At 42.2% G+C, this 27,638-nt stretch overlaps 1 protein-coding gene across 1 annotated transcript; it reads left to right on the top strand.

The window, feature by feature from the left end:
* Positions 1–26,974, top strand: ARPC2 (actin related protein 2/3 complex subunit 2). Its single transcript, XM_081843871.1, has 10 exons — positions 1–237; positions 10,825–10,859; positions 11,780–11,892; positions 16,315–16,360; positions 16,986–17,172; positions 18,148–18,241; positions 20,414–20,540; positions 22,496–22,596; positions 22,800–22,900; positions 26,516–26,974. The coding sequence occupies exons 1-10, from the start codon at positions 164–166 to the stop codon at positions 26,538–26,540; spliced, it is 903 nt and encodes a 300-aa protein (XP_081699997.1). The 5' UTR covers positions 1–163; the 3' UTR covers positions 26,541–26,974.
* Positions 26,975–27,638: the final 664 nt, after the last annotated feature.

Here is a 27,638-nt window from a genome sequence, read left to right as displayed (position 1 = left end):
GGCCCCTGTGGCGGAAGCGGCTGGAGTCGGGCGGGTCCCCGGTGCGGCGCGCTTCTCAGCTAGGTGGTTTTTTTTCTTTCCCTTCCCCTCTCCCCCCCCGCCTCCTCCTTCCCCGCCCGGCTTCCGTACCCCTCCTCACCTCGTCCCGCCCGCAGCCGTCGCCATGATCCTGCTGGAGGTCAACAACCGCATCATTGAGGAGACGCTCGCGCTCAAGTTCGAGGGCGCGGCCGCCGGGTGAGAGAGAGAAGGGAGAGGGGAGAGGGAGTGGCAGGCGAGGCGGCGGCGGCGGCGGCGGAGGGGATGTGGGGGCCAAAACGGGGCTCCCCGACAACCGCCCCCCACCACCCGGGCTGCCGGAGCAGGAGGAGGGCGGCAAGGCTCCTTAAAGGCAGGGCGGGGATTCGGGGCCTACTTCCACACGCACCCAGCCCTTTACACACACTCGCCCCCCACTTTAGTTGACTGTCCGCCGGGGTGGAGTTGTGCTTCCCCACCCTGCGTGACTAGGTGCGGGAGGAGGACTTGCAACTTCCTCGCTGAGCTCCCTTCTTTCCACCCAGAAATAAAACTGACTCATGAAACTGAACCGTTTCGTATCGATTTTCCCTCCCCTCCCGCTCCTCCCAGTCTGTCAAAATGCCTTGTAGCTCTCCGTCGCTGTATCGGCATCGCATAACGTTAGGCGGCGGAAAGGAGGCTTGTTCCTAAAGGGGGGGGGGACGGGGACTCCAAAGGGTTGGGTGGCTGGGTGGGTTCAGTCGGTGGTGGCCTTTGAATGCAGGTTTGCTGCAGAGCAGGCGGTATAGGCTGAACACACCACACGCTGCTGCTTCCCCATTCTCACCAGGAAGTGCCCTTTTCTCTGGGATCTCACTTGCTCAGCCTTGTTTTAACTTAGGGTGTGTCTCTGGGTTTGCACATAGAGTGTACCTTTCAGGTATGTGCGGAACGGTTGTAAAGTGACTGAGAAGCCAAGTGTTCCGTAATGGTTTAAGCAAAGTTAAAAGGAGATTGTGAAATCCATTTTTGAGAGTTTTTCAAACTTGGAGCATGCAGAATTGTTTGAAAATAGTTTTCTGCTGTGTATGTGCCATGGGCACAGTGTTGGTGAACGTATCCCTGTTGTTGGAGGGTGTGGGTGCATTCAGCTTTTGCCTGTCCCTTAGGTGGATTGTTTCATAGAGCCATTGCTCAGTGGTAGAGCATCTGTTTTTTTTCGTGCAGAAGGCCCCTAGTTCAGTTCCCAGTATCTACAGGAAGGGCTAGCAAAGACTCCTGCCTGAAATCCTGAACAGTTGCTGTCAGTCAGTGTAAACAGTACTGAGCTAGATGAACCAACAGTCTTACTTGGTATAAGGCAGCTTTCTGCATTCCTATGTTGCTACAGGACTTCATCTAAGGTACTTAATACTGGAAACAAATATTCCATGCTTATAATTTAGTTCCAAGATAACTGTCAGGGTATAACTGATTTGTGTTACATGATCCTTAATAAAAAAACTGCTTCTCACGCCCACCTATTTTAATATTCATTGTAAGGATCCCAGAAAATTGGAGATGCCAGGTACCATGTCAGTGTCCAGCAGACCATCTTCTGCTCATGCTTTGTATAAGAAATCTAAATGCAGTGTAGCTTTATACAATTTGTAGTGCTTGTTTTGTTCAAAAAGTAGTACTTTGGGTTCATGGGATGCTGGCTTCTGGTAGTAGCAGTGCCTGACAGAAGCATCACACACACTTTGAGGAAAACTTTGGAAGGGCTATTCCTGGGGGGGGAAAGATAAAAATTTAATCACACAATATGTTATACAGATCTGCCTGCTTACTCAAGGCTATAACAGTATATTGAGGAGCATTTCCTGTCAGAGGTTTTAAGAGTGTTTATGTCATTTCACTAATGTAATACATGTAATAATGTAATACATGTAGTCGAATGTGTAGTATTTGGCCAGGTTCAACCTCTTAACTTCAGCAGTCGTTGTTTGCACACTACAATGTGAGGACTGTGTGAAGACTCCAGGGAAGCAATAGACATCACTAACCAGTTTTATGCTTGCACACAATAACACTAGCCATACTTGCTGATTCTGGATGTTCGTAAATTCATCACCCTCACATAATATAACGTCCTGTGCACAGAGTATCTTATTGTGGAATGCTTCCCATTTCTAAATATGTAGAATTTTAGTATTGATGCTGCATTCGTGCACATGTATGAATTAACATGCAGATAGCCCAGGTGGTAGAGAATGAGATTCTTAAACCCATGGTTGTGGGTTTGAGCCCTGTGTTGAGCAAAAGAGACCTGCATTTTAGGGGGTTGGACTGGACCTCATGGTCCCTTCCAACTCTACGATTCTATGATTGCAGCACTTGTGTCCCAACTCTTTGGGCAGGATGTGCTATCTTAGGCCTCTTCATGCATGAATTATGCAGAAGCAAGCCTTGGTTTGGCACAAGGTTGCTGCAGCTTCCTGTTTAGTGTACAGTTACAATTCTTTGGTAAGTGCACTTAAGTATCTTTTTATCCTGTCTTAACTCCCAAGTAGCTCAGGGTAGCTCCTCTATTTCTTATTAACTATGTGAGGTAGGTTAGGCCAACTGGCCTGGGGTACCCAGTGAGCTTCATGGCTGAGTAGCGATTTTATTTCAGGTATCTCCAGACCTTTGCATAAATTTATTCACTGCACCATACCTAGTAGCATGCACATTTGCAAACTTGTGGTGTATTTTTCACACACACACGAACACGGGAGAAAGAAATCCAGTCCCCCAATCTGGAGGGAGTTTGGATGGAGCAGAGATGCCCCTTCACCCAGCTTTTCAGGCAGGATGACAGGCAGGAGCTATTGCTAGTGGCATCCCCGAGGCTGAGTTTAGGGGTAGACTGGCACAGGATCTGTTGGATCCTGTGTGGATCCTGCTGCTATGATGCAACAGGCATGATCTGGGCCTTTACACTGCAGCAGCCTAGGATATTTTGTCATATGACTTACCCCCCCCCAAAAAAAAACCCCTACTTGTGTGGATACTGGAGCTAGTATGCAGCACTGACTGGAGCATTCCTTCAAACTCCGCTGCTGCAGCATTATGTTAGGATTGCAGCCTATGTGGCCCTTGCACTAATCTCCTGTTGAATTCTTTATGTGTCAGGAAATCTAACAAAATGGCTTCTCTAGAACGGCAGTATGGTTGGTATTTTAGGTATATTAGCAGAGAGGAAGTTGTAGGTTCTGCATTTTTTAAGCTGAAAGCTTCCATGTCCCGACAAGCTCAAAACCAAGACAGAGATCTGAAATGAGTACTAAATTGTTTGTTTCAAGCTGAGTCATTCTTCATTTACGGAATGGGTGTATAGAGAACTTTTTCTTCCTGCATTTATACATCTGAGAAATAGTCCTAAGCCCCACAGTTTAGAGCACTGCTCCTTTGAAAACAGGCCCTTAATCAATGTGTGTTTAGTCTGAATCCAGTATATGGTACTGGTTTCTATCTCTTTGAATGTTTCAGGTACATCCCTCAGTTGCAGAATAAGTGTAAATAGAGAAGTAATGGGTGCTTAAATGCCTTGGAAGTGGTGATAACTAATGGATGGGCTACCATGCTTGCATTGGGGTGTTCTGTTCTTGTCTCACAGTTCTATCATTTGTGTTTTAGTTTGAACATTTCTGTTTTTGTTTGAACTGGTCCCATTGCTACTTCACTTTATTTGATGGAACAGAAAATGCTGTTTGGCATAATTTTGGATAAATTAAGGTAGTGCAGTCAGATCAGTAAAATGAGAGCAGGGATCCATCAGTGTATGTAGTATTCTATGGAATAAAGCAGAATATATTTCTAGGAAGGGCCTGGCTTTGGCACCATCTTTTCTTTCATTGTCTGCATATTTGTGAAAACGTTTGTTCGGCTTTGCCCACGGGTGTTCTGGAACGTCAAGTTATCTGTGGTTTTTTATTTTTTATTTTTTTTTAAAAAGCACGCATATTTCTTGGGAACAGCCCAGAATGCTATGCATTCCCAGCTATCACTCTTGATCTGTGAACATTATGCCCACACAGCTTATGCTGTGCTAAGTCACACTTAGTAGCCTGTTTTAACTGCTCTGGCTCCAGCTTTGGTTTTGAGTGTTTCTATATATGCCTTTTGTCATGCATTCCCAGATTATGATGGACACAAAGTTACACATAGAATTAAATAACATTAATTTTACATTTGTAGCTCTTGATGTTTCCTGGCAATCTGGAAACTGTTTCAACATACTTTTTCAAATGTTCTGTTATAGATGGTTTGGTAAGCCATGCAGAATGATTCTTTATTTGGGTCTAGGTTTTCAGTGACTGTAGCCAACTTGGAACAAAATTCTGCATCAAGAAGTAGTGAGTTCTTCAGCTCCACCCGGCAGCAGCTGATCAGAGGTTACTACATATTGGCAGTAGACAGACATAATTGATTAATCTGCAAGACTGTCATAGAAAATCTTTCTAATATATCTTTATGTAGATTTTTCAAGCTTTAGTTTCTTAATGCTATTTAGAGGCTCCCTCTCTTTGGCTGTAATGGAGTCTCTCAACACAGCAGAAAGCCAGAAATAGGAGTGCTTCTGCAGTAGGGTTGCACATTACTTCCTTCTCATTCATTTTATGTGTTTTGGATAATTCAGTATTTTCAGCAGCCCTTGGTATCTTCTTCAAGTCAGGTGATGCTGAAGTTACATGTACTGTTTAATTTTATCCTGCTTCTCTTATGTCTCTTATGTGAAATACCGAGATTACACCATAAAGAATAAACAGACACAGGGTAGAACCATTGTACAGAGACAGACTATCTGAAAATGGAAGGTAAAGTGATGGAAGGGCTGGACTTCAAAAAAACTAAAGTCATATTTCAACTTGTGTGAGTGGCTGGAGGATGGATGGTGGGTAACAGATTGAGGTTGAATTCTGACAATTCAAAGTGTTGGTGCTGACCTTTAAAGCCCTAAATCACCTCTGTCCAGTATACCTGAAGGAGCATCTCCAGCCCAGACACTAAGATCCATCTCTGAGAGACTTCTGCTGGTTCCCTCACTGAGAGAAGTGAAGTTACAGGGAACCAGAGGGCCTTCTTGGGAGTGGTGCCCTCCCTGTGGAATGCCCTCCCTTCAGATGTCAAGCAGATAAAGAACTACACAACTTTTAGAAGACATCTGAAGGCAGCCCTATATCGGGAAGTTTTTAATGCTTGATGATTTACTATGTTTGTATATATGCTGTAAGCTGCCCAGAGTGGCTGGGGAATTAGGGTGAGGGTGAGGGTGATGTGAGGGTTACATTCTGGGGATTGCATGTAAAGTCGAAATCTATACAGTCAAAGCAAGCCCAAAACTGCCCCCACACAAGCATCCCCACCTTTAAACTTTCCACCTTGCTTGCCAGGCTGGCGGGGAGGGGCTCTTGCACAGGTTCTCAAAGCTTTCACAAGAAGTCACAGGGCTGTGTAAGATCTCTCAAGAGCAGGCTTCCTCAACCTTGGCCCTCCAGATGTTTTGAGACTACAATTCCCATCATCCCTGACCACTGGTCCTGCTAGCAAGGGACCATGAGAGTTGTAGGCCAAAAACATCTGGAGGGCCGAGGTTGAGGAAGCCTGCTCAAGAGCTTCCCAGAGCCCAATAAGCAAGTCAGAGATGTGTTGAATTGCATGTGCCTTGCATGCATTTTAATTTTTGCGATATCAGTTTGCCAGCACCAAGTATGTAAAACTGGGATCACACAAGTTAAATGCATGTAAATTGTGAGTTGACTGTATCTGTTTAAGAGAATTTGTCTACTGTCCTTCCACTGTAAAACACAGTGCTTTGGGTAGCTGGCCTAGCACCATGCCAGGCTGACGTACCATTTGGTGCTTTCCTTGTATCTGATGATGCAGATCTGCATAAGCTTTAACACATTCTGAATGCAAAGATTTGTACTTGAAAGGAAATTCCACTGCTTTCATTGGGACTTCCAAGTAATTGTGCAGCATATGAGCCTGACAGCTCCACATACCCTCATACCCCTTAAGCATATGAGGGATTTAAAGTTTGTGCCTGTGAATGCTTGAATTCTTGAATGCTTGAATTGACTGGGACACTTTAACTAGTTATCTTAAATGTTGCAATTTCCTGTTCTAATGTTTATTTTCGGCACAGTGCTCTTACCAGATTCTACCATAATCTATATTTATTAGTACATCCTGTCCTGCACTTCCCCAAATCTGTATAGACTTGGTGGAATATGAACTGATCCCCTGTGCAGGGCGTAAGCTTTTAATTGGCTTTTTGTTTGTCCTACAGAAATGGGAGATTAAATTGGCCTGAAATCCTCAATTTCCTTTATTACTCAGACCAGACATTAATTGTGAACCGAATGAGCTCCTAATTAGGCTGCTGTTCCCCTGTATGCCTTCCTGTGTGCCTTGGCCCCCACTTCTGTCTAATGTAGCAGATGAGAAGCAAGTTCTGCACAAGATACTGTACATAATTATCTCTTTTCTCATTTCATTAATTTACTGTTAGTCTGAGGCATTTGGCTTGTGTGAAAATAGGGGAAATGCTGTCAGATGGGGATTTGACGTTGGTTTTAAGCATGTGTTGGCTTAGATCCATTCTAGCTGCCATTCTCTCTTACCAGTAGCTTTGGGGACAAAAGTCTGATCAGGAGTTCGAAAGTACAGCAACTTAATTTAAGGATGGCAAACAGCTATCATTAGGTGGAGGGAGACAGAGGAGTGCAGGAAGAAATTAGGCCAGCCAAAAGCATTTCTCATCATCTTTTGCATTAGGGTAGATGTCCTTGGAATCAGATTCAGAGAGGATTTGAATGGCCTGAACTCAGTGCCCATTAATGTTAATGGGGAAAACAGACAGATGCCTCTGGCTGAAACCACTACTGTTTTTTTTAGCCTCCCAAGTTCAGATGAGTCTGTCAAAAACAGGCCTGTCTTGCATTTAGAGTCTGTTACAGGAAGGGAACTGACTGCTGGGTGGTATTTTTGGTTTGTGAGCCTTTTTTGTTTGCTCTTTAGGGCAGATGCAGCTAAAAGAAAAGCTCCCTGTGTCCTCATGTTTCAGGTGGCTTGCACTGTAGGAAGCTCACAAAGAAAAAGAGAGAGAGACTCACTTTAATCAGAATAGCAGAAAGCAGTGCTTTGTTGGAAAGTTTGGAGATGAGTCTGACTACTAATAAGTCATTTTGATTGGGAAGGGAGCCATCAGGAGGAGCAAATGGATTCATACATCACCAGTGAAGTAAAGCTACACATAGAAAGCACGTCAGAGTACAAGTAGATAAATAGGTACCGCTCTGGCGGGAAGGTAAACAGTGTTTCTATGCGCTGCTCTGGTTCACCAGAAGCTTAGTCATGAGCGCTGCAACCCCAGAGTCGTTCGTGACTGGACCTAACGGTCAGGCGTCCCTTTACCTTTACTTTATGCCCAATTGAACAATGTGGATCTTGTATTTGTGGTGCTGGTAGAACATGCTGAAGGATGGCTCCATATGATGGGTTAATGTTATCAGTCCCTTGCCTTGAAGCTTTAAACTTTTGTTCACACACACTAGCATTACTCTGCAATTGGAGGCTGGCAGAGCTTATTTATATGTTATGCTTATATCCCACCCCAAAGCAAGATCTTGCCCCCCCCCCCAAATGTGATGGATTGGTAGTTTGGATTGCAGCCTTACTGACTATGCAACATATAAACAGGAACAAAATATTCACTGCACGCAGTGGTGAGAAATAAGTGACATCACTGATTTTTGAAGGTTTCATCTGAACAATAGTTCATTAAAGATAAAATCAGTTATTCAGAATGTTATTTTACATAAAAAGTTTATTGGTCTTCTATAACTGTTTCTGCTTTGCAGTTGCACCACACAAGTATTGTATTTCGGGTGCAGAGAACAGTACTCTGGATTTAAGCATTCTGACTACAAAGATGAATCTGAATATGTGGGCAATGGCTGATGAAATCTCAGATGCCACAGGAACAACTTTTTGGTAGCAAGGAAGTACTTTATAGCTCCAGCTGCTCCTAGCCAAAGTGTATTCTTTCATGAGAAAGAAGCCATTATATGCAGCTGTGTTTAAGTTGCCAACATCTTTCAGGGTACCAACATCACCTTCTCTTGGTAGACGCTGTGTGTGCATGCACATGAGTCAGTGTATATTGCTAGCAGGATAACATAGAATCCCTTTGTATGTTGTGTGCTTGAAGAATGACATATATTTTCATAGGCTAGCAAAAAGCCCTACAAAGGAAATGCCAAAATGGCTTTGACTGGAATTTTAAACATCTAGCAAAATAAGTGGAAAATATCTTAAATATCCGCACTGAAATTGAAGCATGTTGTGGCTGAGTGAAGAATGTTTAAGAAGCACCGACATATTAGTTAGTTCTGTAAGTCACAATAGCCAGTTTGGGCTGGACACAGGTATTTGGACTTAGCAGTCAACTGCCAGTTAGCAAGTTGGTAACTGAAGGCCATCAGGCTGAATTTGTTCCCTCCTTGCTCTCCTTGAGTATCTTTCTCTTTTATTATTGAGAAGCTGCAAAGGAAGAGATGTAGTCAGAGGTGAATGTAAGAGTCAAGAGGATAAGCCCCATTTTCATTCATTCTCACTAAGGAAGTACTTGAAATGAAAGCCAAAGAATGATATGAGTGGCAAATCTCATTTTTGAGCCACCCTTCTGTTATATAGTATACAGCAATCATATACTATAGAGTGAAAACTGAGCTGGTGGATTGAGAATGGTGGTTGGATTCTCACAGTTTGCCAGCCGAGAGGTTTAAAATTGTGTGGGCACTATGTATCTTTGGGTAAACTAATTTGCCTTCATGTTTGTGCTCACAAAATGTGACTTGCCGTAACTATATTCAGGAAAGAGTTCTGGAATGCTTGGAGGTGACCAGTTTTGCTGTTTTAACCATCTGCATGGGTGCATTTTATGTTCACATAAGCTCTGCAGTGGAAATGAATTTGGTGAGTGCATAAGAAACGATGGTTGCTTTTTATTCCTGCTTGAGAACTAGCAAATGTGTGGGTGGGGAGCCTGCCTCTTTTGCTGCCTTCTGCTTCTAGCTAATAAAATGCTCTTGCTACCTCAATCCCAGACTGCCAGTCACACTTAGCTGCGTGGTAATGACTAGTGCTTGAAAATGGAATTTATCTTCTGGTCTGTGTTGATAACCAATGAACATAGATTAATTTGAGAGCATGTGGAAATGGCTCCCCACTCAAGATTGAAGGCTAAAATGGGGATCTAATTCCTGGTGTAGTAGACCTATAGTCTTAAACTCCAGATGGTAAGCAAAATTTAAGAGTAGTCTGTAGGTAACTGGAAATAATTTCATATATAGGAAGCCATACTTCCATTTATTCCCCTTGGTTTGTGCACCATATATCCACTGTGATAACTGTCTAGAGCAGTCTTCCCAACCTGGTGCCCTCCAGATGCTTTAGACTACAACTGGCCAATGGTCAGGGATGATGGAAGATATATTCTACAAAGGCTGGTCTTGAGCTTTCTAAAGTCTCATCATAGAATTCTAAGAACTGTCTTGAGCTTCTTAAATGCATTGAAACCTTACATGATTCTTTTGGCACGGATGAAGAGGAGGTTGTCAAAACAGAAAGGGTTTGGTATTGATAGTTTATAATTTAGTGCCATATATAGACATAGCTTAAGAAATTTCACAGCTATTTTTGACTTAAGCTAGTGAGAAGGAAGATGCTTGAAGTTAAAATTCTGGGTACCATTTTCACTCATACATACCACAATACCAAAACAAAATATGTAGTTCAGAAACCATGTTTGTCTTTTGCTACAGCAATTTCCTGCTGGTTGTCTATGGTTCTAAATGAGCACTAGACAGAACTTAACACAATATGGACAAAACCTAGTTTCAATAGTCCCTCCACTGGCGAGAAAAGTCAACATGGAAGAGGCTTCCTTGACCACAAGCTTGGTCATACTTTTGCATAAAAACTAAAATCTAGCTAGTTTGCTTGGAACTTGTTAAAACCCAACAGCAGATGTGGTGAACAGATTCATTGCATCCTGAAGTCAAGGTCAGTCACTCAGAAATGAGTTGCAATAATGAGAGGAATTCTTAGTTTCATCAGTGATACCACTGGATCAGCCAGTGCTCTTATGAAGGAGCTTGTTCTGTCATTGCAAGCAGAAGTGCTGATGCAAAGGTTTCCCCTTCCCCCACATTGTTCTGGGGGCTCTCCTGATCCTTCAGAGCGGATATGGGGGTGGGGGGCTAAGCTCCATTGTGCTTACAGGAGTCTTTGCATGTGTGGCTGAGGAAACCCAGCAAGATGGGCGGGGTATAAATAATAAAATTATTATTACTTCTGCTAACGGAGCCAGGTAGTTTTTTCCAGTATGGAATATGGTACAAATCAAGTTCACTTTCCATTAGGACCCTTTTACAGTAGCTTGTGCCTGTTCTGTAGCCTCACAAAGTAACACAAATATATCTATTGTTAAGCTATAGCACGCAAAGGGTAGAGTGAGGTTTGTAGGGCTGCTTAATATAAGAATGTATGGGTCACGGTTATATTTCTAACCCTGGTCACTTGGGTATCAGAGGCTATTGGGAATCTCTGTATGCCTATAGCAAGGCTAATGTGCTGCACATATAGATAATGGCTGCAGATATGCTAGAAAGTATATGGATCAAAAGCTGACATTCAGCCCTTTGTGATGAAGTGTACCCCAGATCCTGTGAACTTTTGCAAGGGCTTTGGCTTATTTTGATTGCTTTTTCTCTGTGTGTGGTTTTTTTGCAGAAACAAGCCTGAGGCTGTAGAAGTAACATTTGCAGGTACGTGCCAATGTATTAAACTTCTTGGGATAAAGAATTGGGAGTAAAAACACAAATCCCCACATTGTGTTGCAGAGTTTGTCCTTATCAGTGAGCCCTGTGTCTCTTCTGCTGATGGGACTGTGCGTGCATAAATAAAGCTCTTTTCTTGGTATATTAATGTAATCTAATGAGGAGCTGTTCTGTGTTCATCCTTTTGGAGTTGGTACGTTATCTAGTGAACTACCGTAAGACTTTTTGATGAAGGGTGGTATATACATCTAATAACTAATGAGGATTATGATGGTGATAGATCCATCAGGTGGCTTTCATAGCCTTCTCAATCTAGACTGAGTGTGCTTTTAAGGGTGAAATTTGTAAACTAAGAATATCATTCCATTAATATTTCACAACATCTGGTACTCCAGTGAAAAGAGTTTATCTCAAGTTTGCAAGCCCTGGGTTCTTAATCTTTTTCATTCTTGATAAAATGGCCATCATCACTCAACTCAGATAGTGATATGGTCTGGGCACCTATTGGCCCAGAACCACTGATAACTGTTGTTTTACCAGTGGGGAAGAATGTGGATACAGGTTTGCACTGAATAGTAAGAGTTTCTGCCTAAGGGTAGTGACTCAAAGGAGCAAGTGGTTATAAACGTCCACTGTTAACTTGGCTGGGCACCTGAGTGTGGTTTTGAAAATGCAGCTTGATTCTAATAGGCCCAGGTGTCATCTGGGAGAACCTAATCACAATACAGTCATAACATGATGGATTCTGCTTTGTCAGGCTGCTTTTCCTGTTCATGTAAAAGTCTTTTTTACTAGTAATTCAAAACCTTTATGCTGTGGTGTACATTATTTTAGAAAACGTCCTTCCTTGCTGGGCAACTAGGTTCCAAAACATGCAAGCACTCATCTCTCAAACGCTTCCTTCCTAGACTTTGATGGAGTTCTTTACCATATTTCCAACCCTAATGGTGATAAAACAAAGGTTATGGTCAGTATTTCTCTAAAGTTCTACAAAGAGCTCCAGGAACATGGTGCTGATGAGGTGAGAATGTAGTCTTTATCCTTATATTCTATTGACGGCCTCTATACCTGCCTAAATTACCGTATTTTTCGCTCTATAAGACGCACCAGACCACAAGATGCACCTAGTTTTTGGAGGAGGAAAATAAGAAAAAAAATATTCTGAATCCCAGAAGCCAGAACAGCAAGAGGGATTGCTGCGCAGTGAAAGCAGCAATCCCTCTTGCTGTTCTGGCTTCTGGGATAGATGCGCAGCCTGCATTCGCCCCATAAGACGCACACACATTTCCTTTTTTAGGAGGGAAAAAGTGAATCTTATAGAGCAAAAAATACGGTAACTCTTTAGAAGCATTTGATTTTCTTTAATTGAATTACTATAAATAGGCATTGCCAATTCACTGTTCATGGTGGAACTACTGAACACTATTGTTATGGGCACAATTCAAAATGCTGACTTGCATAGCCCAAAATTGTTGGAGTTTGGTGTGTCTCAGAACACTTCCTGGTCCTACATTTTCTCTTCCTAACCTGCTAAGATTTTCAAAACTCTTATCCCACTTATAGTGATAAAAATTCCTACTTGCGGCAGCACATTCTCAGTGATCACAAGTGACTAAGGAACTCTCTTCCAAGGGAAGAGTACTTGGACTCAGCCCCACATCATTAATTAAAATGTTTCCTTTTCTGTCAAACTTTGGGAGATTGACTAGTAGGTGATGTTGAATGCTGACTTCACTGTGTTATAATAATGTTGTTTTGTGGATAGTAGGACTTCATTATAAACTACTGTCCATGTGAAAGGACGTCCAGGTAGTTTTAAATTTGGCATTTTGCTCGTTATAAATCTCATTTGATGATTGCCATCCAGGTATTTCATCATTTGTTGGTGGACTTCTCCTTAGCTTAGCTGTGTCCGACTTAAATCCATTTTAAACTTGAAACTGATATCTGTGGAATGGAGAAACACATGGTGCTAATACTTGTAGAGATAGTACAGCTTACTCCAGTCTCTGTACTGCTGACTAGGGCACTGTCATTAAAAGGTTTGCACTGTACCATTGATACCTGGAGAGTTTGTAAGGGAGAATCACTGCGGAAGCTGCAAGTGCTGGTTCTACTGTAGCAACGCTTTCAAAGCAGGATCTTTCTAGATCTGCTTGAATTTTTTTAAACCCACTTTGAGGGTTCTTACAATCAAGTGGTATATACATTTTGTGAATAAAAATAAATAATTGAATCTATCTGCAAGCCGCAAGGGCTCTCACTACTTAAGTCCCTTATGTGTGAAGTGGCAAATTTGGTTCATGTTGAGCAGCAGGTCTCTTGCTGCCATTTATGGTAGAAATAACAGTCCTCTCTGTGCCTTGTGGTTGCATCTCTCAGCAGAAAGTGTGACTCAGTTCCTGAAATGGTTTTCAGATGTTGCATAACTGAACGGGGGTTCATTCTGCATTAGCAAGAGCAGATGCTACAATTGGTACGGGGCATATGTAAAAAACTAAGGAAATGGTTCATAAAATTGCTTGAATCATGTACATTGGCATCTGAGAAGAGCCATGGGCTAAAAAAATTAAAAATGAAAGCCTGGAAACTGCATGTTTTTAAAGCCCTGATGGCTTCTTTGTTCATGGAAAAGCAGTTTGGGGAGGATTTGTTTCTGAGCAGAAAAGTGTGTGAGTCAAGGGTGGTGATTTAACTCTTCCCCTGCCTGTTTGTTCTTCCAAATCTCTTCTCCTATTCATGTATATTTGTGTACATATACATGCTTAGCCTTGCAAGTGTGTCTGGAACCATTCAGGATGCCTAAGGTGTTTCTTAAAGAGGGCTTGATTTGGAGCAGAAAATAAAAAGGAAGTGGTCTGTGTCCATTCAGTGGCTGTTCAATGCTGTTTTTGCATAAACAAAGTGGCCATCAGTTGTTGTTTTTTTAATACACACTTGCATGTCATGTCTTGTTCAGTCTCTGATTTTCTAAGTGCGAAAAATAAAAGGTAGAGAGAAACCCCAGCTGTATCAAATGAATAGGAGTATGGAGCAGCTTTGGCCTGAAGAACTCCAATGCCGCTGCTGATATCCCGGGGCACTAGGATATTGCTTCTTCACTGCCTCCAGAGCAACTTTGCATCTTTCTTTCGTCTCCGTCCTGCTGCTGCCACTTAACAGTTGTCAAGAGACAAGGAAGTTGCCCCAGTCTGGTTTTATTGAGAGCATTTGGTTGAATTGACCTGGAAAAATGTACTGTGTCTTTATTGCAGCTACGATGCTTGACCCATCCATTTCTCTGGCCAAACAGAATTACTTTCTAAGGCAGGATGCAACTAGGAGCAGAGGAATGGAGGAAAGGGAAATTCTGCTGTGGGGTGAAAGGAAGTGAAGGTCTGCCCAGAACACATGATGTATAAGGCTAGCCTTATACAGGAGGAAAACAGTCTTGGCAATGAACAGTTTACTAAAAGATTGCCATAGGTTTTTAACAATGGACTGTGTAAATCTTTGATGGAGCATGTTGGCATAGTACCTCTAAAGGGGCAGAGGAGGCAGGCAAATTATTTAAAAAGTGTTCAAGTTCAGTTTTGTAGCACCTGTTGTCTTGCTACTTTCCATGGAAAACTCTCAACCCAGTAAGAGTCTTAGGTTTTACCATATTTGTTTGAATGTGTGGTATCTAGTTCAGTCTTTCTGAGGACAGATGGAGTGAGTTAAGGAACTGATTCAAATAAACAGTGTGCTGCCCAGTTCACTCAAAGCCCAGTTCACTTTCTCCCTCTAGAGATACCTATTGCTTTTTTCAAACTACTCACCCTTGTTTCAGGGGAAAAAATGTAAGTTTTGTAGCTGAGTCAACCAGGACCACCAGGTATTGGGGAAATGCATGAGCTCTAAAGGTAGCTGGTATGACACACTTTGTATGTCAAGAGCTTGCGCATTTCTTTGGTAAGCAGCTAGTAACAGAATTAGTCTTATGGCTTTCAAAAAACCTGCCTGTGAAACCTCATTTCACACTGCTAGTAGAGTGGGAAATATTTCCTCATGAGGTCATATGTATGTGTGAATGCGGGAGTCCAATTTGTGCTACAGATTTGAACTTTCTGTGAGTATCACTGTGATGGAAGCATTCCTCTAAAGCTCTTGCACTAAGCCCCACCTTCGCAAGCTGTGCTGGGGGTCCTTGTGCAATTCTGTTCCCAACCCTGTTAGTTTATAAGCTATCTGGATCCTCTCAGTGCAGTTTCAAGTGTGTCTTTTTGCCTGGTCTGCATGGACACAGCTGCTGTCACACTTTAAGTAACTGGGTTGTAAAGCTGCTCCTCAAAGGCAAGAGGTGTGTGTTTTGAAAATATAGAAATTCCATTCAGTGTGAAATACATGCATATAGGTACTACTTGTGTGTGAGAGATGGCATGTGGTTGGAAAAAAATGCTCTTCTCTACACTTGGCTGGCAGCAAATCACTTTCAATAATTGGATTTGGGACAAGACAAGATGTCAAAGTTCCTCTGCATATAGTATATGTTCTACCAAAATCTGGCCTGTAATCAAAGTGCTACCTTATTTTATGACTTTCTGGAAGCTTGTATATGTGATTCAGTTGTTTGAGTACTCCAGCCTCTCTTTTACTATATGAATCCAGACATGGATTGAATCCATAAACTCTGGCAAGATCTCTTGTGGCTTTATTCTTTCTTCCCAAATTAAAGCATCATGTCACCAGCAGCAAGCTTATTATATGTATGAAATTTATAGCTCAACAGGAAAAACATAATTGGCCTCTGAATATGTGGCTGGAACACCATAGAATTCTTTGGGATTAACATAGAATAACATTAAATCTAGAATCTGTCAACCAGGAAAAAAGAATTTACTTTAATGTTCCCAGAACTTAGAAGGTGAGAAATACTAAATAGTGAATAGTTTTAAGAGGCCATTTTACATTAATCTGCTCCTTGGAGTTTGTTGTCGGAACAGCGCAGTTATTGTTGCAGAAACCATGCAGGTTGTATTGCAATGATTCATTGCAGATCCACTTGTATTAAGTGCTCAATAACCTGCTTCCCCCTATGCCTTTCTGCATTAGTCAGCTACTTTTAAAGAAATATTTCTAAAAATCAAGTTAGTATTTCAAGCACACTGGGTTCATCTGTTCTACCCTGAACTGAGTAGTGCCAAAATAAGTATCCTAGCTGAGAAGACTTGATGCTGGTGAGCTATGCTGTTGGACGTCAGTATATTTTCCTTTGTTGTATAAGACTTTTAACTGTTAGAGTGTGAAGTGGTTGAAAAGAACTTTTAGGGCTTCTGGATAACTGCTTGGAACATCAAGAGTGACTGGAACAAGGGTTAGGGCTTTAAAAAGCACAGGGTGAGTGAAAGACGGGAAGGTGCTGGAGAGAGCACATAGGAAGACACGTCAAAGCTCACAACACTTTTCTCTGTCTATTTCCTAGTTGTTGAAGAGAGTGTATGGAAACTACTTGGTAACTCCAGAGTCTGGTAAGCCTCTGCATAATATGTGCCCTGATAACTTGTTCAGTTTGCTGCTCCAGTATAATTACTCCCTGCTTTTCAGAAAAGGAATTGCTTTCCACCTTTTCAAGCCAGCTCTCAGTTGCGATCTCCTTGTCACAGTGCTATTTTTAAAAAGCACCGCCTTCTCCCTTCAGTGTTCCACTTGGAAGGCTGAGAACATCAGAGCTTTATTTCTTAGCAGAGCAAGCTATGATTCTGGATCCACCCCAAGCAAGCCCCCGCTCCTCTAGTTAGGGATTCTTTGTTCTGTGTAAAAAGACTGACAGGCATTCAGAAGCAGTGGAAAACCATGGTTACCTGCGACAGTACTGCTTCCCACTCATTTGTTACAAAACACAGGGGTTGGATCTACTTTCCCAACTCTGAAAGAAGGCAGAGAAATGTTTTCCTTTGGTGGGAGTGGGGGGGGGGAGACACATTAAATGAAATGTATCAAACACTTATTTTGAATGTCCTTCCCTTGGCATGTTGGGTTGAAATAATTATTGAATGTATGATTCAGCAGTGCATTGCTTTCTCCAGAAAGTGATCCATTCAAGACTGACCAGGAGGGGAAAGTTGTGATCACAATGTCATTTGCCTGTTCTAGGTTACAATGTCTCTTTGCTGTATGACTTGGAGAACCTTCCTGCTGCCAAAGACTCCATTGTGCACCAAGCGGGCATGCTGAAGCGCAACTGCTTTGCCTCAGTCTTTGAGAAATATTTCAAGTTCCAGGAGGAAGGAAAGGATGGAGAGAGGAGAGCAGTCATCCATTACCGAGATGATGAAACTATGTAAGAAATAACTGGCCTTCCGTCTCCCGCATTTTGAAATTGGTTTCCAAACTGTGAGGTTTAGAGATGTTCAAAGGATTCTGTATTCAGTTGCGCACTGATCTTTGTCAACCAAAAGCTCCTTTAGGGTGGTCAGTAGCAAAACATGACTGCATGTTCTGAGGTGTAGCTGCTGACCCTCAGTTGGGCTGAAGCTATTAATTTGCAAATTCACAGCTCAAGTAAATATATACAAGTACCCCATATAAGTTGGAGGGGTCAGACAAAAGGATGTGCCATAATCCTCAGAGATAAAAGACATTGCTGAATTGAGTGCTTGCCTACTTGGTTGTGTCCCCCCGTCCCCCCCAGTTCTATGCAGTTCTCTGTGCTGTTAAGACTGAGCTGGTAATGCAATAGGATAAAGGGACCTTCAGCCATTACCATAAAGGGGAGCAGGGCGTTGAGGGGATAGATTGCAGTGATAATTGCTTTCTGAATGGTACAGCAAGAAAGTAGTGGCCTGTGGGGAGGGGCATCATTTTGGCTGCATTTAAGGCAGCAAAATGTTCTGGGCCAGCATTCTATGCTGGCATGTGGGGCAGGGGCAGTCACTATTGGCAACCTGGCCAGTGACTTACCGTGTGGAGATCTCTGCCGTGGGAGGCAACTTAAAATGCCCTCCACCTTATGGTTATCTCACATGCATGGTGCCTTTGGTACAGGGAAAGATGTTGCGCATTTCATGCCTTAAAGGTCTTCTTTGTTCCCTGCATTTGGGTAGGTGGCAGGAGAGAGCAGGGAGAAGGCGGCACTGTACTTTGGTCACTGTTTTTTAAATAAACTCCACAAGGAGCTCCTGATAGCTGAATAATATGAACTGAATAGTGACAGTGGTTCACACTTTTAGGGTTGTTGTTTTTTAATCCCTGTGGGTTTTTCACATTGAAGATCTGGAACGCCTAAGAAGTCTCCTTCTTTTCACCTCCTTCCTAGGTATGTTGAATCAAAGAAGGACCGTGTCACAGTGGTTTTCAGCACGGTATTTAAAGATGATGACGACGTAGTGATTGGAAAGGTGTTTATGCAGGTATGCCAGTTCAAGGTCTGTCAAATTCTAGTGGTGTATGACTTGCACATTTATGCCAGGAGTGCCATTGTGCTGCTAACTTTGAAGCGAGTTCCTTACCCTGATAAGATTGATTGACATTGGTGGTGCCTTTAGGGACCTGCTTGTAAGGTATTATGCTAGGCTCCTAAACTCAGTAGGGGTTGTGCAAAGAATCCTGCCCACAGGTTTGCAGTATAAAGGAATGTGGAGTGGGGGTATGGAATGACACTCTTGCAATCACCTTACCACCTGTGACATTGTATCACCTAATCTAATTCCAGAACCCACCTCTTTCTAATCTATGATGAATCACCAAAATGCTCTAGGCTAGGCATAGGCAAACTCAGCCCTCCAGATGTTTTGAGGCTACACTTCCCATCATCCCTGACCACTGGTCCTGTTAGCTAGGGATGGGAGTTGTAGTCCCAAAACAGCTGGAGGGCCGAGTTTACCTATGCCTGCCCTAGGCATTCTATGATTATTAAAAGGTAAAATGGTCCTACTGCACAAGCTTACAGTATACTAAAGTCTAGATGCAAAAAGGGGGATATAGGAAGGACACAAGGAAAGCCAAAGAAGCGAGTCCTGAGGTGCCACTTGGTAATAGAAGAAGGAAGTGGGTGTGTTCAGTGTAAAAGGGGGCCCTAGCAGGGCTTAGAGGAACATTAGACATAACTGACAAAATAAAAAAGCCTTCCATTTTGTAAGAGTTTGTGGCCCAGGCCCTGCATTTGTTTCCTCAGTATCGTTGGATTCTATTAGAATATAGGAAGGAAAAATAAATGAAATTGCTCCTCCACAGGTGCAGTGTCCTTCTTTACCAGGTTCCCTACACACTACTAAATAGGAGGAAGGGATTCCAGATGAAGAAGTGGTTCTAAAAGACCTGAACCTCAGTATCGCTCTTCTAGAAATTAAGCACTGACATAAGATATTGGTGTCAGTAGCTCAAAGAGGATACAGTAGAATAGAGCATGGTGAAAGCAGAGGAGAAAAGTCAATATATAGGAGCAAGAGCATGGAGCTGTTTACTTAGTGTGAGAATTTTGAAGTAGAAGAGGAAATCAGCAGAGAAAAAGAGGAACAACATCCAAATTATGTCAAGAAAATGTAGACTACAAATTGCATTTAAAACTAAGTGTAGTGGCTTAAAAATGAAAGTAAAGAATCAAACAAAAGTAATCATAGTTAATGCAAGAAATGCCAAGAAAATGAGCTTTAAAATTAGAAATATTAATTCTACATATACTATGCTCTCTGAACCATATGTTAAAAGGCCTATTCCTCAAAGTAATGGGAGTTTTCATTGAGATTATTTGTACGTCACACTGTCATCATTTGATTTAAAACATGGCTTAATTGTGGATACATTCAGCACTTTGCCTCTTTTGACTACATAGTATCAAAGTATCAGTAGCTTATCTTGAAACTCAATGGACCCAGATTCAGGTGCAACAAGATGTTTTTCAAGCATTTGAAGCAGTGCAAATGTGTGTGCTTCACCTCCTAGTTGATACCCAGTTTATTCATCCCAGATAAGGTAGTGTGTACTGTTAATATTTCATTTATGTTAGCTATGACGAGTCAGATTCAGCTGCTCCAAATACCCTGTGTTTAGTCAAGCATTTCTTGAAGCAATTATGTGTGCTGATAAAATGACTGGATCTTGGCAGTGAATAATACAGTTGTAAAGCACCTTGGTCAAGAGAAGGAGTAACCCTTTGTGGTGATAGCTCTCAGCTACTCTCTCGTGACCTAGTCTTAGATCATTCTTCAAGTGCACTGCCATTCTCCTGTGTCTTTGTATTCTTGATGAAGCTGCTAGCAAAGGATGTTAAGGCTTCTAACCTGAAGTGCCTTGGGGTTCTGACACTAAAATTAATCTTAATACCAGTGTGATGAAAACACACATATACTATTTTGAAGGATAGTTGTTGAAGTGACCTTACCAAGCAGTTTTGATTCTAGGCTGAGATATGATAGAAGCTCAGAAGTTATACCAGTTGGGGAGAGGGACTTAATAAATATTTGGTTCTGGGCATCTGCATTCCCCAGAATAGAGAACAATTAACCCAGGCTCAGAAAGGGGATGCCTGCTGTTTTTAGTATCTGATTCATATTAACATTCTTTCTCATCCTGTCTTGTCCTAGGAGTTTAAGGAGGGTCGTCGTGCCAGCCACACAGCCCCCCAAGTGCTCTTCAGCCACAGGGAGCCCCCTTTGGAGCTAAAAGATACAGATGCAGCTGTAGGAGATAATATTGGATACATTACCTTCGGTAAGTGGGTGCTGCTCTCATCTAGGTGACCAGCCAAGTTGAAAGCTATTTTCCCATTGCAATCCTGCTTAGTTTGCTAAGTGCTTAGTATCTCTTTTAAGAGTTATTTCACTTACGCATAGCTTCCTATGATGCACCTCAAAGCAATTTCACAATATAGGCATCCATAAAACAATTTCATATATAAAAATAATTCCGAATCTAGTACAGATAACCAGCTGGGATAAAAATCTCTACTTTGGCTCATTGAAAGAGAAAGGTCTTCAATAGGTGCTGCAAGTACAATAGAGACAGTGCCTGCCTGAAGTGCAACGGGAGGGAGTTATAAAGGGCTGACACCATCACTCTATAGGCCAGTCACATGGAATGGATCTACTGATAAGATGATATCTGCCAGACATCCTCTCATGCATGGTGCAGTGCTCTGTAGGGTATATGAATGGTGAGACAATCTTATAGGTATCCTGGTCCCAAATTGTATAGGGCCTTATACACCAGTACTAGCACCTTGAACTTAGCCAGTGGCTGATTAACAACCAGTTCAGCTTGTACAGTGTAAAAGCGTTGTTTGCATATCTCAGAAGCCAGTGGAGCATTGGAAATGGCTTTTCATTTAGAGCTGTGGTGGTGACATGCAGTCTCTAGCATGCTTGATTTGGGGAGTGCCAAAGAAATAGCATGGGTATCCCTAATTCTGTAGTGCAGTTGACAAATCCAGAGCTCCGTCTAGTCCTGTTTTACTGGGTGAGGAATAGTTTGTTTCCTAGTACCAAGTTTTATAAACAGAATCACTGGAAAGTAGCACGCATGCCCCCAGTCTCCATGGTTGTATTTCAGTTAGACGAGGTCTGCCTACTTGACTGCTCCTTGTCACTTTTGGCTTATAACATCTGGCGCACCATGGTTGGAGGCAGTAATGCTTCTGAATACCAGGTGTTGGGAATTGCAGGTGGGTGGAGTGCTGCTGTGCTCTTGTGAGAACAGGATGTTGGACCAGATGGCCATTGGCCTGATCCATCAGACTCTTCTCATATTCTGCACTACTGTCAACTACTTCATCCTTGGAACAGTTAACGAAACTTTTCCCACAGAAGCCTCTGGATGTCTAAGAAACTTGTCACTGGCAGGACTTTGCTTTGGAATATTAATGTATCTTGTCATCTCCTGAACATTTATTCTCTATGACAAAGGGGATAAGAAACTCAGTCTTGGCAGTTGCCTTCTCCCAGGTGCTCTCTTACTTTAGCAAATTGTGTTAAGGAGGAGAAACTGCCAATAATTGTTTGTGATGAATCTTAGAAATAGAGAAGGCAACTGTAGAGTCTGTTAATTGAGAGGCATTTCAACACATTTGGATACAGATAAAATAAGTACTAAATATCATATCTGCAAATAGTTCCTTGTGAATAATATTTTCTGGCTCTGGATCAGTGAGAACTATATTTTGTCCCTAAATAGTGAAAGGCTGCATAATGCCTCTTCTTTATTCACACACTAAAGAGCCTGTGAGGGTGCAAAGCTCATTGTTTGGTTTATCTAGATGCCTGGGAGGAATAAAGTGGTGATCACTGAAAGCTGTACAAGAAGCGCTCAGGGAAGGACCATTAGGAAAGATTCAGATGAGCAAGTTTGTCACTGATGCCAGCATTTTGTGGGACTGAGTGGCATAGCTAAGCCTGATCAAATACTAGGTTGAGTTCCTGAGTTGGAGTTGTGGAGAGATGTTGATTCCAAAGACGATGCCCTAAAGGCATCCCATTAAGACAAGCTTAATCCTGGTGTGCAGCATGGATAAGGACTTCATTATAGCCCTTCCGTGCAAATGCTGCACATTCATAACTGTACATGCTGTTGGCCTTTTGAATGTATCTCTGACCCGGGACTAGTGAGTTCCCTCATAGCTTTGTTAGTGCTTGGTAGAGAGTAACTATTTTCTGTTGCCTTCTCCTTTGCAGTGCTGTTCCCCCGCCACACCAGTGCTGCTGCCAGGGACAACACCATCAATTTGATTCACACATTCCGGGACTACCTGCACTATCACATCAAATGCTCCAAGGTACAGGAAGAGTGTTATTATAGAATCTTTTTTTTCTGAAGAAGCTATGCAAAACTTCTCTTTCATATGCCTAAAATGATTCCTGACTTTCATCTTCTCCATTCTGGCATGTAGATCCTTTAGAGTGCTTAGATGAAATTTGAAATTCAAAGTACTAAGATAGATCTGCTTAGCTGCCTTTTTGTATTTTGACCTATGTGCAGGCTTACATTCACACGCGCATGAGAGCAAAAACATCAGATTTCCTCAAAGTGCTGAATCGTGCCCGGCCAGATGCAGAAAAGAAGGAAATGAAAACAATCACGTGAGTATCAGAGGAACAGTTTCTTCCTTCTGCTTGTGTCTTTCTTGTTTTATTGTTGCTATAGCTCACACCTGAGGAGGAACAAAAGACTACCTTGTATTGCTGTTTAAATAATGGGCAATACACAGATTGATTTGATAGTACTTTGTGTAATATCCTGGCTTGTTGAGAAGTCCCTATAGTTTCCTGCTTTGAGTAATAGCAAGTCTTTAACTGCAGCTTCTTGAACTTTTTTTCACCCATCATGCAAAGGGGCTGTGTGGAAGTGCAGGAAGCTCATCATATTTTGGCTATTAAGCAGAGATGTGATCAGATATAATCAATGTTTCAAAAGTTGAGGCCTGACAATAAAGATTAATTAATCCAGCCATATTATCTGATAAAGTTTTCTGCAAATCCTTGTGAGCAGTTCCATGCGAAAGGCAAGGCATTGCCCTAATTCACACCATGCAGCAGACAGGAATGGGATGGAGGCAAACTAAAAAAAATGGTTTCAAAACTCAGGTCTATATAGTGGAGAAAAAAGTGGCCATGATGCTAAGGGGAATCAGTGGCTAATGTTGAATGAGAAGGATGAGGAATGTTAGAAGCAAACTTATTATCATCACTTGCTTGGAATGCAACCACTTTGGCAAGTACATTAGCAAGAGATAGATCCCAGCTGCCACTGATTGGTTCTGTCGGAAGGTTAGCTAGTGCATCCTTGGGCTCAAAAATAGAAGTGTAGGTTAAAAGCTGCATCTGTAATTTGTTTTTGTTCTTAATATACTCTCTCCTTGGTTTGCTGTAACCAGGCATGAAGAACTGTGTGGTTAACACGAGGAACTGAAATCAGCAATTCAGCTTTGCAGTGCTGATTCTATGGAGGCAGTGATTTTTATTTTTTTAACTTTCAACACTTTGAAGGGCTTTCAGTTCAGGGTAGTTAGTACTTCTCTAGTATAAACCTGAGATGAGTTTTGTACTCTACAGGACTAAAGAGCTGCATAGGGCAAATCAGAATATTACTGGTATTTAATGAGTGGGGTACTTTCTTTTCCCTGGACAAGAGAATGGAAACTAATCCACTGTATACTGCTATTTTATTGACAGGGTGGGGTGAGATAAGCAAGCAAGATAAGCAAGCAACTTGCTGGTCACACTGGTTGTGGAGGGTATATATATTGCTCTTAAGAGCCCTTCTAGCATAGCATACCTGATCTATTTGGAGGGGAAAACGTATGAATTGATGTCGATGCCCCTGGCACGTCAGGGATCAGATTACAAATTCATTCCTTGTTGGTGCTTATATTCTACTTTTCTAAGACCCTCTTTGCCAAGTCTTTTATTGGTGATTCCTTTTACCAAGCAATGACATCCAGGGGGGCCAGCGGTGGTGGATGAAAAGGGAGATTATGGATAGGACTTGTGAGACAAGGGAGGCAAGCAAGTTTGTGAGAAGATTGAATGACTGTGATGGGCCATATAGCAGGATGCTGCTAACCGTGCAGGATGTTTCATCTCTGACCTGGGGCAAATTGCTAATCTCACAGCCAGTTTTCAGTCTGATTTTCTTACTGTGCTGAGGCACCATAGTGTGGGGGTTGGGCAGAGCTGGTAAAATTAAGATAATAAGCTTGAACTTAGGCCTGGGGGGGGGGGTGGATTAAACCAAACAGGCTCCTGTGGTCAACCCCAAAGGCTAGAATAATGCACAGCTGTGATTAAGAATGTTAAAGGATGACTCATGCCGTACCCGGAATCAGAGCACATAACATCTCTTTAAAGAGGTATCTGATTTCCTTCTTAGTAGCTCCGGTTCTGTGTTGCACAGCCTTTGGCTTTTGTATGAAAATTTATTTATCTTTAAAGGAGCAGGGATAGCTGCTTTCTGTGCTGATGGGAGGTTGTGACCCCTTAGGAACCAACTGGTGCTTGCAGCTGTTCAACATCTCCTTTCTTTACTTTCTGTGCTTCATCTATCTTACTGCATGATATAGCACCTGGCTATTTCATTTAAATATATATATATTTCTCACTTTATAAATATTAAGGTAAAGGTCCATTAGGTCCAGTCGTGACCGACTCTGGGGTTGCAGCGCTCATCTCACTTTACTGGCTGAGGGAGCCGGCGTACAGCTTCCGGGTCATGTGGCCAGCATGACTAAACTGCTTCTGGCGAACCAGAGCAGCGCACGGAAACGCCGTTTACCTTCCCACCAGAGTGGTACCTATTTATCTACTTGCACTTTGACGTGCTTTCGAGCTGCTAGGTTGGCAGGAGCAGGGACCGAGCAATGGGAGCTCACCCCGTCGCAGGGATTAGAACCGCCAACCTTCTGATCGGCAAGTCCTAGGCTCTGTGGTTTAACCCACAGTGCCACCTGCGTCCTTTATAAATATTATGACAGCAATAAATTTACACATCCAATTTAAAGCACTGAATATTAATATCAACCCCCCCCCCGCGGTTACATATTTTATATCTATTGCCACTGCATTTCCAGTTCAGATCTATTTTACTCTTCATCCGTTATATTCTATTTAGTTTATTTTCACTGCACGTTGTTGTGTCAATCCTGCTAATGATTTAAGCTATTTACAATAATTTTTCAAATAGTCTTTATTAAATTGTCTCTCTTCTTGATTTCTTAATCTTCTGGTAAGTTTCACCATTTCTTCATACTCCAGCAATTTTTTTTGTCAATCTTCTTTCTTTGGGACTGTTTCTTCTTTCCACTCACCTGGCTATTTCACTTCCGTAGCCCTGTTAGCATCTGAGAAAAGTCCTGAGAGGCTTTCTTCACAAATCAACAAATTTTAATATTCAACTTAAACAGCTGCAGGTAGGGCATGGAGTGTAATCCCTGATTTCCAGGACTGCCCTTTGACTTTTTCTGAGTTCACTCCATACTCTGCAGCAGGGATAGGGATCCTCTGGGCCTTGACCCTAGTCCAGACCTCCAGGTTTCCCAATCTAGTTCCCCACCCCTGCAGCTCTGTTGCTCTGCATAGGTCAGCTGAGGAGTGAAAAGGCCCCAATGTTCATCCCTAATGCAGCCCACTGAGTGAGGTGCTTGAAAGGAGAGAGAAGACAGTCTTTGTGTGTGTTTGGAGGTACAGTTAGTTGTGTGCTAAGGGTGTATGATTATTGTGTGTCTGCGCAGAAGCAAGAACCTGATAGTTTCCCAGTTGCTGCTTTGGTGGATGTTAAACAGACAAACAATGAAACGGCATGTGTGGTATCAGCTTCTGAATCCAAGACCAATTCTGTGTAGTAGGAGGAGATCCTTTCAGTGCATTCTTTGTAGCCCCCTTTCCCTTGATCTGTGAGTTTATAGAGTTTAGCAAGCGCTGGATTTTTTTCTGGATAATGTGGTATACCCAGGAATCTGCAAGCAGGAAAAACTCAGTTGTGGTGAATTCATCCACAAAATCAGTCTTGCATTCTTCATTCTGAAGCTTGGGATTAGAATTGTTGTCAGTAGTGGTGCAGGACAATGAAAAATGAGACACCTGGGTCACTTGTATGGGAAAAGTAGTAGGTATCTATGCTATGAAGTCAGGAAGGAGTGTAATGATGTAGTGACAATGTACTGGAGTCAACCTGATCTTTGCCCTCTGATTTTCTGCCAGGGGGAAGACCTTTTCATCCCGTTAACGCCTGAGGCGAGGTGAAGTCAGACAACTGTGGCAGAAGGCTGGAGCACTTGCTACCTGATAATCGTAGCTTTTTAACATTGCACCTCTCTGGGCTCTTAAGGAAATAAATCCAATCGGGTTATGTTTTCTATACAAGTTTGGGAATTGATCTGCGGAATCGAGCTGTGCTTGCAAGGACTTAATAGTTCAAACAGAAAAACAAACCTTAATTCCATTTTGATCAACTTTTCTTTCTTTCTTTCTTTCTTTTCCCCCCTCCCCTTTTTCAAGCTGTTTTGCTTTGCAATATGTTTACCGGTAATGAGTTGCAGTATTTCTTATGAGAATAATGCAATATTAACTTGTTTTTCTTCTGAGTATTTTGAGTTCACAACTCCTGTATCTGAAGAAATATTGTTGGGGTTCATTAATAAAGGAGATCTTTCTATCTTACCAATCATGGTTTGTGAGTATTCATTTTTAGATGTGCATTATTAATTTATTTTTGTACAAATTCAGAAAAGGCATATGGGAAAGGCTATAAATAAGATGCCCAGACTTTTCAGCAGCTTCTGGCTAATGTGTGACAGACACACTTGAAAAGAAAATTTTATAGTTTGAAAGGAAGGGGGAAATGACCCTGGCAGATTAAGAGTAGCAGTGTTTTCCTTTGAATTTTAATTTCTCCTCTTCCTAGGATCAGGATAATTTCTGGGCATGGGAAGGGTCAAGTCTGCTGATTTCACTCCCCATTCTTTTAGCAAATACAGGTCTGTCAATACTCCTAATGGAGAACTCTGCTGATACACCACTAGGGCTGTATTCTCATGAGAGGTGATGTGTGTGAAATGTGATTTGAGAACTCTAGTAGGTCATGTAGCAAGCCTGTGTTGCCAAGGTTTAAGTAGTTAAAATCAGCAATGAATAATATGAGAAAGTCTACCATAGTGTTTGACAGTTCTGATGGCATAGACCCTCACTGCTGGTACTTCTGATGTGGTGGGGAAGCAACAGTCCTCTGAAAAGAAGTATAAAATACCTTCTGCTTTCAGCTTTTCAGGAATTAGTAAATGTGCACTTGCCTGTTCTCCATTGCTGCCATATGGGGCTCTAGCCT

This window comes from Podarcis erhardii (genome assembly GCF_964252035.2).
Source record: "Podarcis erhardii genome assembly, chromosome: 1".
NCBI lineage: Eukaryota > Metazoa > Chordata > Lepidosauria > Squamata > Lacertidae > Podarcis > Podarcis erhardii.
The sequence above is the reverse complement of the archived record's forward strand: the minus strand, read 5'-3'. Positions and strand labels throughout refer to the sequence as shown.

Excerpts from the sequence above, each read along its gene's own strand:
- ARPC2 (XM_081843871.1), top strand. The coding sequence starts at position 164 with ATGATCCTGCTGGAGGTCAACAACCGCATCATTGAGGAGACGCTCGCG. Across the intron at positions 17,173-18,147 it reads TACCGAGATGATGAAACTAT|GTATGTTGAATCAAAGAAGG; the intron begins GTAAGAAATAAC and ends CCTCCTTCCTAG. Across the intron at positions 22,597-22,799 it reads ATCACATCAAATGCTCCAAG|GCTTACATTCACACGCGCAT; the intron begins GTACAGGAAGAG and ends ACCTATGTGCAG.